A 13,295-nucleotide genomic window follows, 5' to 3' on the forward strand; every position below is an offset into this window, starting at 1 on the left:
GGTAGCGGAGGGCAGCGGAGCCGGGGTTCCTGTCATGTGACCCGTCCCCTCGGCGCCCTCACGGTCCCGCCTGGCGCGGTGGAAGCCGTCGGAGGAGGGGGCTCCACCGGGGACTCGGTTCCTTGGTCCCCACGTGAGCTGGACGCAGAGCAGGGGGAGAAAGCGGAGGGCGAGAGTGTGAAAGTGAGAATTGAGGTCCTGGGGCCGTGTGAGAGGAATTATTAGAGCCTCCTCCCGGGGCTGCACTGCACCAAGTTAGACAGAAGAGAGTCCAGCGGGTTCCTGCAGGAGGCCGATCCTGGGAGCTGTCGGGGTTTGTGACAGGAGCTTCTTCCAAAGAACGAATTGGCGAGTGGAGAAGAGCGAGAATTCTCTCCGAAGGGTGGCCCAGGTGGCGGGTAGGGCTGGGATGGAGCAGGCCTCGGCTTTACGGTTACGGGCCTATCCTTCCCAGCCCTTTGGTACTTTCGCCCCCATTTGACAGACGGGATGACCAAGGCCCCTGGCCGTGTGTCGCTTTGAGAGTTGGAACGGACCGAGCAGGATTCTTTGTCTTGGTTCCGGAGTGAGCCAAGGCCACGACTTTGAGGCTCACCCACTTGGCGAGCACATCCCTCCTGGGAGTTGGCGTCGCAGCCCCGGAGATGCTGCGGCAGTGGTCGGTGCAGTCGGGGCAGGCCCCCGAGGGACCAGAACAGGAGATGGCCACCGATGAGCTGTGGGAGTCGGAGATGGAGCGGCTGTGCGCCTCCCGGGCGCCCGTGCGCGCACTGCCCTACCCCATGGCGGACAAGCGCCTCCTCCGGTGGGTGCGCCCCCGCACGGCAAGACGCGGCGCGGGGAGGGTGCACCGCTGGGAAGACCCCCGGGTCCGTGGGCCATCAGCCCGGCCACTGAGTGGGTGACTCCGGGGCGGCCCCATCACTTCCCCTGCGGCAGGCAGCTGCGAGAGCCCGAGGGGGTGAAGACCTCATTCTGGCAGCGGTGGCGGCGCAGGCGGCAGATAGCAGGACGACGGCGGCTGCGGGAGGCAGCGCGGCGACTGGCCCGGGGCTTTGGGCTATGGGAGGCGGCTCTTTACGAGATTGGGGGTAGGAACCGAGCGCCGACCCTTCTTCCCCCTCCAATCCCTGGAGTGTCAATGTCCAGTTTGGAAACAGGAGTAGGGCATCACCCACCAACCACTGCCCTGTCCATCCCCACCGGTCATCCTCACACACCCACTTGGTCCCGACACGGGCGCCAACTTAGCAGATGACAGCACACCCTGGTGGCTGTCAGAGGTACTGCTGGGCTTGTGTAGGTCGGGGCAAGGCTGGTCAACCCTGGAGTCTCTGCCCCCTGACCCACCCGATCCGCTCCCCACAGGTCTCTTTGGCACTGGAATCCGGTCCTACTTCACCTTTCTGCGCTTCCTGCTGCTACTCAACCTGCTGACAGTGCTGGTCACGGCCAGCTTCGTCCTGCTGCCCCTGGCCTGGCTCCACCCCCCTGACCCAGGCCCCACCCGCAACTTGAGTGAGTGCCCAAGGATGAAATGGCTCCCCAGAGCCCCCCTGCACCATGGGCTTGTCCAGGGCTCAGCTTACTAGGACAGCCTGGACTCTCAGTGCCCCACCCTGGGCATGCTCTGCTGTGGCCAACCCCAGGACCCTGTCTTCCATGTGGCTCAGGCCTCCCCAGGGTTGGGGGCTGCTGATGGTAAGGGCAGAGCCTCACGTATGTTTTGGGGACCCTCCCCCTCCTCAATAGCCCTCCAGTGCCTCGACAGCCACCAGCCCCAGATGCGTGTCCCAAAGTTCCACAATCAACTTTGGAATGTTTTAACTGGCACGGTGAGTGAGGTCTCTCCTGGCTTTGATCCAGGGACCCTGGGAGACCCAGGGAACTTGCTGCAGGGGACTGCAATCTAAAAAGACTCCAGCCCTACAAGGGCATTTGGCTTCTAGGAGGCTGATTTTACAAAGACAGCCTGACATGGCCAGTAATGAGGTTAAAGAAAGGAAGAGGTAATAGCTGGGCATTGTGGCAGGTGCCTATGGTCCCAGCTACGTGGGAGGCTGAGGCAAGAGAATCACTTGAGCCCAAGAGTTTGAGGTTGCTGTGAGCTATGATGCCACAGCACTCTACCCAGGGTGACAGCTTGAGCCTCTGTCTCAAAAAAAAGAAAAGAAAAAGAAAGAAAGGAAGAGGCCATTACACAAATGCTTCAGAGCCTGACTGGGTGGGAGTGCAAGGAACGAGGGGGACAAGTGTCCAGGCCTCTGGGACAAGCATGCTCCCCATTCCTGGGAAATTCTTAGGACAGAGCCTGAGGCTAGACACAGGCTCAGTTGTCTTTGTCGTCGTCCCCAGGCCTTCAACAACACCTACCTCTTCTATGGCGCCTACCGGGCAGGGCTGGAGAGCAGCTCAGTATACAGCATCCGCCTGGCCTACCTCCTCAGCCCACTGGTCTGCCTGCTCCTCTGCTTCTGCGGAACCCTGCAGCGGTGAGGGCACAGCCTGTGCATTGCTCTTTTCCAGGGCACCTTTTTTGATCACACCTTCCTGGCAGGGTGTGCCCCCCAGGTGGCAGGAAGGCCCCGGCCCTACTCAGCAGGCTCATGGGTGGTTCCTGGGCCCAAGCTCCAGCTGCAGTTCCCAGATGCTGACCTCAGGGGCAGGGCCACTGTTCTGTATCCCCAAGGCCTGCACCCCAGGCTGCTGGGGGCCTTCCCACCCCAGACCAAGAGCAAAGTGGCCCTCCCCCAGCAGCCCCTGGTCTCCCCCAGGATGGTGAAGGGGCTGCCGCAGAAGTCACTCCTGGGTCAAGACTACAGGGTGCCTCTCAGCGCCAAAGTCTTCTCCTCCTGGGACTTCTGCATCCATGTGCATGAATCAGCCAAGATCAAGAAGCATGAGATAAGCAACGAGTTCAAGGTGTGTGTGAGCACGTGACGGCAGGAGAGCATGTGACTGTGAGCATGAGAGTGTGTGTGTACAAGCATGGCTGAGTGGCTGAGCGTGATGGCATGAGAGTGCACGTGACCAAGTGGGTGTGAGAATACACGAGTGTGTGCACAAGTGTGCGAGTGTGACAGTGAGTGAGTGTGAGCAGGCTTCACAGCACCCTTCCCCTCCGATACCCACCCGCCCTGCAGGGGGAGCTGGAGGAGGACCGGTGCTTCCAGATGGTACAGCAGCAGTCCCCTGCGCAGAGGGCCTGCCGCCTGCTCCGCTACCTGCGGGTCAATGTCCTCATCGGGCTCCTGGTGGTTGGGGCCATCAGTGCCATCTTCTGGGCCACCAAGTACTCACAGGACAACAAGGAGGTGCCAGGAAATTATGTGTATTTAGTCCCAGCCAGAATTGTGGGAGAGTCAGGATGATCCCACTTTATAGATGAGGAAAGGCTAAAGGCTTTACAGGCTCAGAGAGGCTAAAGCAATCATGAGTCAGACTGGCTGTCACCGGACATCCACTGACTGCTGCAAGGAATAATTTATGGACTTCCAGATCCTGGGCCTGCACCAGAGTTGCACCTCCAGGTGCCACAGGGCAAGGGAGACCTGCAGAGGCCTCCAACCATGGGCTCCCTGACCTGCTTCTTCCCGCAGGAGTCCCTGTTTGTGCTGCTCCAGTACCTGCCTCCTGGTGTCATCGCCCTGGTCAACTTTATGGGTCCCCTGTTGTTTGTGTTTTTGGTCCAGCTGGAGGATTATCCTCCCAACACCGAGGTCAACCTCACCCTTATCTGGTAAGTGCCATCCTTGGCGGTGGGGGAGGAATCTAGCCCCACTGCTTTGTCTTGGTTGTGGCCTGGGTTTCCCCATTGGTCCCCAGCTGGGAGGCTCCTCCTGTTCACTGTTGCACCAAAGCAAAGGCAGATGGGCACGTCCACAACACATGACCTGAAGGGCATGGGCCTAAAGTTTTCAGTCTTCTACCTCTGAAGACAGCCACTAGTCTAAACCAAGCTCTGACAAATGACTGTTTTCTTGGGGTGTTGGGAACTGCTTGGAATACAGGAAAACCAGCTTGGGATGTGCAAACCTGCCGCATCCCCTGAGAGCTTGATACCCTCATGAGAAGTCCAGTAAAGTCTATAAAGTCCAGTCCATCCTTATCCCCATTTGATGGATAAGGAAACAGGTTCACACAGGTGAAGTGCCCAGTCAAGATCAAGTTCACCATGCCTGCTGGGTGCAGGTTCAAACACAAGCCTTCTCCCACCCCAAGCTCTGCCATTTTCCATCTCACCACCTTGGTCCTGTCTGGACCCCCAGCCCCTCTTTAATCCACCCCCAAGAGCACATACAGCCCCCCTGACTTCCAGCAGTCCCTCTCTCCTCCTGCCAGCCTCACCCCTCCCTAGGCCCTGCCCGCTTTCCCCACTGCTTCCTCCAATGCCTACTGTGTTTGGTTTGGTTTGCTTTGCAACTTTACTTTTGAATAGATTAAACACATGCACATGGTGAAAAATTCAAAATGCTCAAAAGGATGAAAGGTAAAGAAAAAAAAAAGCCCCCACCCACCCTTGCCTCCCAGCCACTCATGTGGCTAGCAATCACAACCTGCACCGGGAGGGTCCACCCTTGCAGCTAACAGCATGCGGTGGTGCCCGTGTAGGCCATCGTGTGTGTTATTAGGTCTGGCTCTGTGCACAGGCATACAGGGCACATGTTCACGATGTATGAGGCAGTGGCAGTGGGCTAGGATGTGAACAGGCGGTAGAAGGAAGGAAAGTCTCCTCTACAGTAAGGATCCTGAAAGGTCCCCAGGTTTCTCCTCTGCAGAGCTTGTCCTATATGAATCTTTATGCTGGGTGTAGGGAAAAGATGGCTGGACTGTGCAGTGTTTCCCAAACTGATTTAAAAACAGAACCCTTTTCCCATGAATCATCTGGAGACACAGATCCTGAAAACAGTTTGAGAAACATTGCCGTGGACAGAGCAGGTTGGAAGGAAGCTGGGCTCTGGGTTGCGAGGGGCTATCTAGGGACAGGACATGACCCCACTCAGACATTAGCCATCCTGCAGGGCAGATGGAGTCAGGTGCCTTGGTCCCTGCGCCCTGTCCCTAACACTGCCCCACCCCCAGGTGTGTGGTGCTGAAACTGGCCAGCCTGGGGATGTTTTCCTTCTCACTGGGTCAGACCATGCTGTGCCTGGGCAGAAACAAGACCAGCTGCGAGTCCTACGGCTACAACGCCTGTGACTACCAGGTGGCTGGCATTCTGGCAGAGCCTGTCCCTCCCATCCTCTGAGCAGCCCCACTTCAAACCATGCAGAGCCCTGTCCCCGTCTCTGCCCCTTTAGTCTCCCCATCTTCCTTCCCTCGGGGTCTCTCCATTGAGAGAAGGCGCAAGTAGAGCTGCCCATACAATGGCACACCTCCAGGGGGCACCACTGCCCCAGACTGCCTTGTGCAGTGTGACAGCCCTAGCTGTGGGGTTCCCTGGCCTCGCCTTGCCCCCCAGGCCTGGGTTTTAACTTAGCAACCACATCAGCTTCCAGGCAAGGCTCCTGTGCCACAGAGACCCCCCCTTATGAGGGCGGATGAGGGATGGGGAAGCTGGGGGCTGGGGGTTGGAGGCTGACCGTCCCCTCTCTCTGCACCCAGTGCTGGGAGGACTCTGTGGGACAGGAACTGTATAAGCTGAGCACCTTCAACTTCCTCCTCACAGTGGCCTTCACTTTCCTGGTCAGCCTGCCTAGGAGGTGAGCCATGTGGGGACATGGGCATGTTGGGGATGGCCAATGGTCACAGCCAGGGGTGAGCCAGGTCCACACATGGAGGTCCATATGAGCAGAGCGTCCTTGTCCATGACCAGAGCAGCACACATGTCCCTCCTGCACAGTGGGTACCCGGGCTTCCCCCTACTGCAGGCTGCTGGTAGAGCGGTTCTCAGGCCCGTTCTGGGCCTGGCTGGGCCGGGAGGAGTTCCTGGTGCCCAAGAACGTGCTGGACATTGTGGCGGGTCAGACTGTCACCTGGATGGGCCTCTTCTACTGCCCCCTGCTACCGTTGCTGAACAGCATCTTCATCTTCCTCACCTTCTACATCAAGAAGGTGCAGGCTCACTCTGGGAGAGGCATGGGATATGCCTCTGGGTGGGCACCCTGGGCTGGGCTGGGCTGCCTCTGCCCACCTGCTGACTCTGGCTTGCTGCTCCCTGCCCCCAGTACGCCCTCCTGAGGAACTCCAGGGCGTCTCCGCGGCTCTTCCGGGCCTCCAGCTCCACCTTCTTCTTCCAGCTGGTGCTGCTCTTAGGCCTGCTCCTGGCTGCGGTGCCCCTGGGCTATGTGGTCAGCAGGTGAGGGAGGGGCTAGGGAGGCACCACCCTGAGGCTGGTGGAGGGCAGCCCCTTGCCCGGGGTTCTGACACCAGCCCCCCTCACCCATGTCTCTCCAGCGTTCACTCCTCCTGGGACTGTGGCCTCTTCACCAACTACTCTGCCCCCTGGCAGGTGGTCCCAGAGCTGGTGGCCCTCCGGCTCCCACTCCCTGGCCAGCATGTCCTCCACTACCTCAGCTCCCATGCCTTCAGCTTCCCTCTCCTCCTCATTCTCAGGTGCCTCATGGGGCAGCAGGGAGCACATGGGAGGGAGGTCTTTTCTCCCATGGGGGTGGTGTAGGCCTGGCACCCCCAGCCATTTTCATGGGATTCAGGAGCCAGACGAGGAGAACCCAGGGGAGCAGGTACCCAGGACCTGGGGGACACAGGTGCCTCACCTACAAACAGGCACTTTCTGGTCCCGCCTTCTGGGATGTGCCAGGGATTGCACATTGCCAGTTGCAGAGGCGCGGCTGCTTTACAGGGCTCAAGGAGAGGGGAGAAGGGTCCTACCTATCTTCAGATAAAGCGGAGTGCAGAGAGAAAACCCAGCAGCAAGAGGTCCTTCCTTCCTCCCTCCCTCCCTTCCTTCCCTTTTCCTTCCTTCCTTCCTTTTCTTTTCTTTTCTTTCTTTTTTTTAAACATAGTCTCACTATGTTGCCCTGGGTAGAGTGCTGTAACATCACAGCTCACAGCAACCTCAAACTCTTGGACTTAAGCGATTCTCTTGCCTCAGCCTCACAAGTAGCTGGAACTACAGACGCTGGTCAAAACGGTTGTAGTTGTCATTGTTGTTTAGCAGCCCCGGGCCAGGCTAGAACCTGCCTCAGTGTATCTGGCTGGCGCCCTACTCACTGAGCTACCAGCGCCCAGCCAGCAGCAGCGAGTTTTTAAGAAACTGAGTGGGGTGGGGCGGTGCCTCTGGCTAAAAGGAGTAGAGCGCGGGCCCCATATGCTGGAGGTGGCCGGTTCAAACCCAGCCCCAGCCGAAAAAAAAAAAAAAGAAAAGAAACTGAGTGGGGAGAGAGTAAGTCGGGAGGAGGCACCTGTACTCCCTGGGAGAGCCTGACCTTGATCCCTCGCTGCCCCAAGCGTCGTCCTGACGGTGTGCGTCTCCCAGTCCCAGGCCAATGCGAGAGCCATCCATGGGCTCCGGAAGCAGCTGCTGTGGGTGAGTGTCCGCGGGGCTGGGGAGAGGACACCAACACCGAATCTCAGGTCGAAGCAGGTCGGGATTTTGCTAATGGTGGGCATGGCCTGAGGTTGACGGTAAAGATGGCAAGAGGAGAGACGGAACGCGGGTCCTCAGACCCGAAACCAGACTTGATAGGAATGTGGCGTTAGGCTTGGGGACAGGAGCTTAAAACAAGGGCTGAAGGCCAGACGGCGACCAGGATGAGGGCATGGCCTCGGGCTGGATTGGGGGCGAGGTGACCGAGCGTGGCCTCAGAGGATGCGGGACCCTGAAAGGGAGCAGGGCCTTGGATGGTGTCTCTGGTGGGGCAGGGGTCTAATGCCGCGGCGCTCAGGCCTGAGGCGAGACCCGATGGGCGTGGCCTTGGTTTGCTGGGGGCGGGGCTCTTGTAGATGTGGTCTCTGAGTGGAGAGACAAATGGGGCGTGGCTCTGGTTGCATTGAGGGCGGGTCCTAGTGGGTGTGGCTTCTGGCTGGGGCGTGGTCTGAGGCTGGGCGCGGGCTCTGGGGCGTTTATCTGGGCCCCGCAGTGGACTGTAGGGCTATAGACAGCTGTGGTCTTGATGGCTGGCTAGTGGGAAGAGGTTCTGCCCTCAACCCACAGCTAGCTCCCCTCACAGCAGGTCCAGGAGAAGTGGCACCTGGTGGATGACTTGTCGCGGCTGTTGCCAGAGCCGGACCTGGGCCCCGCATCCCCTCATTCTCGAGCCTCGCACCCGCGGTCCGTCTGCCCCGGATTCCCCTGTCCAGGCTCTCCTGGTCCCAGGGCCCCACGACCAGGACCCTCCCTCGAGGATCCCACGGAGCTGCGCTCCCCAGGCCCCGCACACAGATTCCGCTTCCCCAGCACGGAGCTGTAGCTCTGACCCCTGCCTCCACCCATAGCCTCCCCTGGGGCCAGACCTGCAGCCCCTCACTCCACTTTGCCCCACACTCCTGGTCCCTGGTGACCACCCTCTCTCTCAACCACCCTCTAGCAGGAGTCAGCAAAGAGGGGCAAACATCTGCTGGGACAGCAGAAAGAACATATGGGGTTTTTTTGTTGTTTTGTTGTTTGTTTGTTTTTTGTTTTGAGACAGAGTCTCACTATGTCACCCTTTGTACAGTGCTGTGCCGTCAAAGCTCACGGCAACCTCAAACTCTTGGGCTTAAGTGATTCTCTTGCCTCAGCCTCCAAGTAGCTGGGACTACAGGTGCCCACCACAACGCCCAGCTATTTTTTTTTTTTTTTTTTTTTGGTAGAGACAGAGTTTCACTTTATCGCCCTGGGTAGAGTGCCGTGGCCTCACACAGCTCACAGCAACCTCCAACTCCTGGGTCTAAGCGATTCTCTTGCCTCAGCCTCCCGTGTAGCTGGGACTACAGGCGCCCGCCACAACGCCCGGCTATTTTTTTTTTTGGTTGCAGTTTGGCTGGGGCCGGGTTTGAACCCGCCACACCCAGTACATGGGGCCGGCACCCTACCCACTGAGCCACAGGCGCCGCCCCCAGCTATTTTTTGGTCGTAGTTGTTTAGTTGGCCTGGGCCAAGTTCAAACCTGCCACCCTCAGTGTATATGGCCAGCGCCAAGCCATGTGGGAATTTCTATCTGTTTTTTATCTCATCTCTTTATATTGTCTGCTTTCTGTTGAATGTTTTATAATGTACATAGTAAATTAGTATAGTAACCTGTGAAAGCAATTTATAAACACATACATGCTGGACAACCTCAGAAATTGTTCACTGGTAGAGGCACTGTCCAGAGAGCCACTCCTTGCCCCAACCCCGCCCCATGCTGATGCTGTGGCCTTGACCTTTGCAGCCCTCAGCTGTCAGGGTGAGTGAAGAGGGTGTGGGTCAACCTTTCCCTGGGATTCTTCACTCTTCAGTATTTGAACCCAGCAGCCAAATCAACAAACCTGTCTCAAGAAACCAAAATAGAGCCCATGGCCACCCCTTGTACAGGACCCTATTCTCCCAACCTGAATTGTGTCCCCTGGTTGAGCCAACCTTGAGGACCTGTGAGCTGAAGGTTCCCTGCCAAGGCCTCAGTGGTATGTACCGGCCTGCATGGTAAGAGAGGTGGAGGCTGCAGGAGGTGGCCCAGGGAGGTGGTGCAGCCATCAGGGACACAAAAGCAAGGCTGGGATGGCACCCACGGCTATGTCTGAGATTACTGAGACTATTCAGTCCTCCTTTTCCAAGCCTTGGGGAACACCTGAGAAGCTGTCTGAAGTTGGTCCGATGCCAGCAACTCTGGGTACAGCCAGAAGACAGGGCACCCAGACTTCTTCAAGCTCCCAGGGAATGCCACAGGCAACTGGGGTTGAGAACTGCCAGGAGAGGAGACCACACGTCTCAAGACTCGCTCCACCAAAGGACCAGCTCCTGGCAGGATCCCTGGCCTGGACTCTACATCTGGCAGCTCTGGCCTGTCACCCTTGGGGCTGGAGGCTTCTTCCTGTGGTCATTAAAGACATGGTCATTCCATCCTCTCCTGTCACTCTTTGTGTCACTCAGCCAGCATCACAGGACCTATCAGTCCATCATCAGATGTGGATTAAGTGCTGCTCATTGTAGGTCCCAGTTCAAAGGGCCTGTGAGGAGGCTACAAGGGAACCAGAGGGAGCTGTGTGTTCCATCTGGGCAGGGTCACAAGCCTGGTCCAGGTGAAAGTGACACATGTTGTTAATTAGCAACATAGGGCCCAAGTGTGGCCTTGGGACCAGCAGCATCAATGTCACCTGGGAAAAGGTCAGAAGTGCAGACCCTCAGGCCCCACCTTGGCCTTCTGAATCAGTGATACCGATGGCTGCTTGAGGGAGGGACCCTCTGCACTGGGGCATCAAGGCATTTTTCTTGTGCCCTTCATGCCCCTTCAACAGATACTTCCTGAGAGCCGGTCACATTGTGCATTGCTGCGTGGGCAGTAAGAGCTGTGAGGGAGAGACAAGCTTGAGGACTTTGAGGAGGTCACCAACTCTGGGCCTCAGTTTGCTCATCCAAGACATAGGGAGGGCACTATGCTCCTCTGAGTGGTCATGAAGATTAAATGGGCAATTATTTAGGGAACTGATGACTGCCTAGAGGTGCAGTGAAGCTACTAGGTGGCCGTGCCTGACAGAGCCACATAGGAGAGAGGGGCAGTGGGCCAAGTCCCCTACGATGGGGCCTGCCCAAGGTGACGACCCAAGGGATCCAGGGATGGGCCACTTCCAGCAGGAGGGTTTCTGAAGGAGGTGACAAGTGGGGCCTGAGAGAAGGGGAGGATTCAGACAGGAGCTGAGGGCAGAAGGAAGGCCTGAGCCAATGCATGGAGAAGGGGCCATGCTGGGCAGGTTAGAAACTGGAATCTAAGGCCTCTAGACCAGCAGTTCTCAACCTGTGGGTTGCAACCCACAAGAACTGTATTAAAGGGTTGCGGCATTAGGAAGGTTGAGAACCACTGCTCTAGACCGAGGCCCAGGGGGCAGCCAGAGTGAAAGGCACCATCCTGCTGCGAGCATGCCATAGGGCTGGCATGATCTTCTGTAGGTCACAGGGAGCCTAGGTCCACGAAATAGGAAGCCAGCTTTCCAGCAACCCAGAAGTCACACCCAGGCAGGGAAAGACCCGAGAAGGTTATTACAAGAAATGAAGTCAAGCCCTCACTTGGGGGAAGCACCCTCTGCAGCCATTTGAGAAGGGCAGGAGTCATGACCCCCAACCACAGGGATTCCTGGACCCTCCTACCCTGAGAGGCCAGCCCTCTGCTCCCTGTGCCCCCTCCCACCCCTCAGCTACACTGACCAAGGCAAACCCCTCTGGGAATGTGACATGAGGGTGACAAGAGTGATGCCACTCGTTATGGAGGAGCTTGGCCCTTTGTGGGAAAAAAATTACAGCACTTCAGTCTGCAGCAGGTGACTGGAAAGCTTGGGGGCTCCCCAAACTCCACTCAGGGTGACCTCTAAGGCACCACTGGTGCAAGCTGATTAGTCCTGCTCTGCAGTGTGGACAGTGGGGCAGGGAAGCTCAGAGGACCAGCCCCTCATCAGATGGGTACATAGCTAATCCCTAGACAGGGGCCTGGGGAAGATGTCCCTTGAGTCTGCCGTGCTCTCTCCTCTAACGCTGGTGGCTTCCCAAATGCTGACAAGAGGAAGAGTCTCATAAGCTGCCTCATCTGATCGGTGTCCCCGTGAGCACCACGTGGAGAAAGAAGCCCGATTGAGTTTCCTGACTTCCGGGCAGCAGCCAGCGAGCAGCCTGGGACCTCAGTGGCCGCCAGTGCCTGGGACCTGCCATGCCTTCCTGCAGCCTTCCATTCCTTCTCCTAAACCCTGTGACAGAAGTGAGAACAACTTTTTGGAAGGAGATTTTGCTGGGAAACTTAGAGAAAATGTTTTGGCTCCCCAAAGGGGGAAAAACTATTACAAAAGCAGACAGGTCAGTGGGCACAGAGGGTACAGGTCCATGGTGGCAAGTGACAAAAGCTGACTTAGGATGGCTGAGAGACAGGGAGCCACTGAGGGCCCCCCAGAGCTCATCTCCAGGTGACCCTGAGGACACATGAGTTGGCTCTGCCCATCGTCCTTCCAGCTTCCCCCTGGACAGCACAGCTGCCCCTCAGACTAGCTACTTGGCTCACCTGGACCTCAACCTCACAGGCCCCAGCAGATCCCCCTGAGCATGGCTAAGAGGGGGCCCTCGGGGTCGAGGGGACAAGCTGTAACTGGCCTTTGGTGGTAAGGCATCTATTCCCGGACTAACCAGCTATGCCTGGGGTAGGGAGTGTAATTGACCACATAAGCTCTGTAGGAAGCAAATAGAGCCCATCAGAGGCACATGGTGACCTGGTGGCAGAGGCACTGCCCCTGAAGAAGGCAGCTCAAATGGGCATTTCCTGCACAAGAGGGAGGGAGCCTGACCAGAGAGGGAAGGGCTGGTGCAGCAGCCCCTGGACTGGCCTGAGTGAAGAGCCAGGCTGCAGGGGTGGGGCTGGGCAGGTCCTGCCCTCAGACGCCTACTCCTCAGCCCTCCTCTGTGCTTGGACTGGCTGGAGAGCTCTGGGACACCCTGCTTTCCCATGCTTCCCTCCAGGTCCAGCTGGTTCTGCTGTAAGCCGCTGACGAGGCCATGGATGGGGGGAATGGGCTGTGAGGTGACAGAGTCCCTCAGGGAGCGACCCCCAGCCACTTCTCTTTTAACGACTTTTTTTTTTTTTTTTTGGTGAGACAGAGTCTCACTACATCGCCCTTGGTAGAGTGCCATGGCATCACAGCTCATAGCAACCTCAAACTCTTGGGCTTAAGCAATTCTCTTGCCTCAGCCTCCCAAGTAGCTGGGACTACAGGCGCCCACCACAACACCTGGCTATTTTTTTGTTTCAGTTGTCATTGTTGTTTAGCTGGCCCAGGCCAAGTTCAACCCCTCCAACCCCAGTGCATGTGGCCAGTGCCGTAACCACTGTGCTATGGACGCCAAGCCTAGCAACATTCTTTTCACCTGCTGGAAGTCACATAGCCTCTACGTACTTTCCTTTTTTTTTTTGTAGAGACAGAGTTTCACTTTATTGCCCTCGGTAGAGTGCCGTGGCCTCACACAGCTCACAGCAACTTCCAACTCCTGGGCTTAGGCGATTCTCCTGCCTCAGCCTCCCGAGTAGATGGGACTACAGGCGCCCGCCACAACACCCGGCTATTTTTTGGTTGCAGTTTGGCCGGGGCTGGGTTTGAACCCGCTGCCCTCGGTATATGGGGCCGGCACCCTACTCACTGAGCCACAGGCGCCGCCCTACGTACTTTCCTTATTACAGCTTTCC

At 57.6% G+C, this 13,295-nt stretch overlaps 1 protein-coding gene across 5 annotated transcripts in view; it reads left to right on the plus strand.

Annotated features, from left to right (window-relative positions):
- The first annotated feature begins 2 nt into the window (after positions 1-2).
- Positions 3-13,295, plus strand: part of TMC8 (transmembrane channel like 8) — a 256,022-nt gene continuing 242,729 nt past the window's right edge. The window contains exons 1-16 of one of the 5 annotated variants that reach the window (XR_008375665.1): positions 8-805; positions 940-1,091; positions 1,369-1,518; positions 1,753-1,835; positions 2,356-2,492; positions 2,775-2,922; positions 3,144-3,314; positions 3,600-3,739; positions 5,083-5,206; positions 5,605-5,702; positions 5,871-6,054; positions 6,168-6,298; positions 6,397-6,555; positions 7,411-7,489; positions 8,133-9,546; positions 9,698-9,983. Coding sequence is in view for 3 of the 5 variants with exons in the window: in XM_053570555.1 (XP_053426530.1) it covers positions 645-805; positions 940-1,091; positions 1,369-1,518; positions 1,753-1,835; positions 2,356-2,492; positions 2,775-2,922; positions 3,144-3,314; positions 3,600-3,739; positions 5,083-5,206; positions 5,605-5,702; positions 5,871-6,054; positions 6,168-6,298; positions 6,397-6,555; positions 7,411-7,489; positions 8,133-8,372 (2,157 nt within the window). In the remaining 2 variants the exon portion in view is untranslated. Of the gene's footprint in view, positions 806-939; positions 1,092-1,368; positions 1,519-1,752; positions 1,836-2,355; positions 2,493-2,774; positions 2,923-3,143; positions 3,315-3,599; positions 3,740-5,082; positions 5,207-5,604; positions 5,703-5,870; positions 6,055-6,167; positions 6,299-6,396; positions 6,556-7,410; positions 7,490-8,132; positions 9,984-13,295 lie in introns of those variants that run through there. The other 4 variants (XM_053570557.1, XM_053570556.1, XR_008375666.1 and 1 more) reach the window with 4 other exon arrangements.

Source organism: Nycticebus coucang, chromosome 18, assembly GCF_027406575.1.
Source record: "Nycticebus coucang isolate mNycCou1 chromosome 18, mNycCou1.pri, whole genome shotgun sequence".
Classification (NCBI taxonomy): Eukaryota; Metazoa; Chordata; class Mammalia; order Primates; family Lorisidae; genus Nycticebus; species Nycticebus coucang.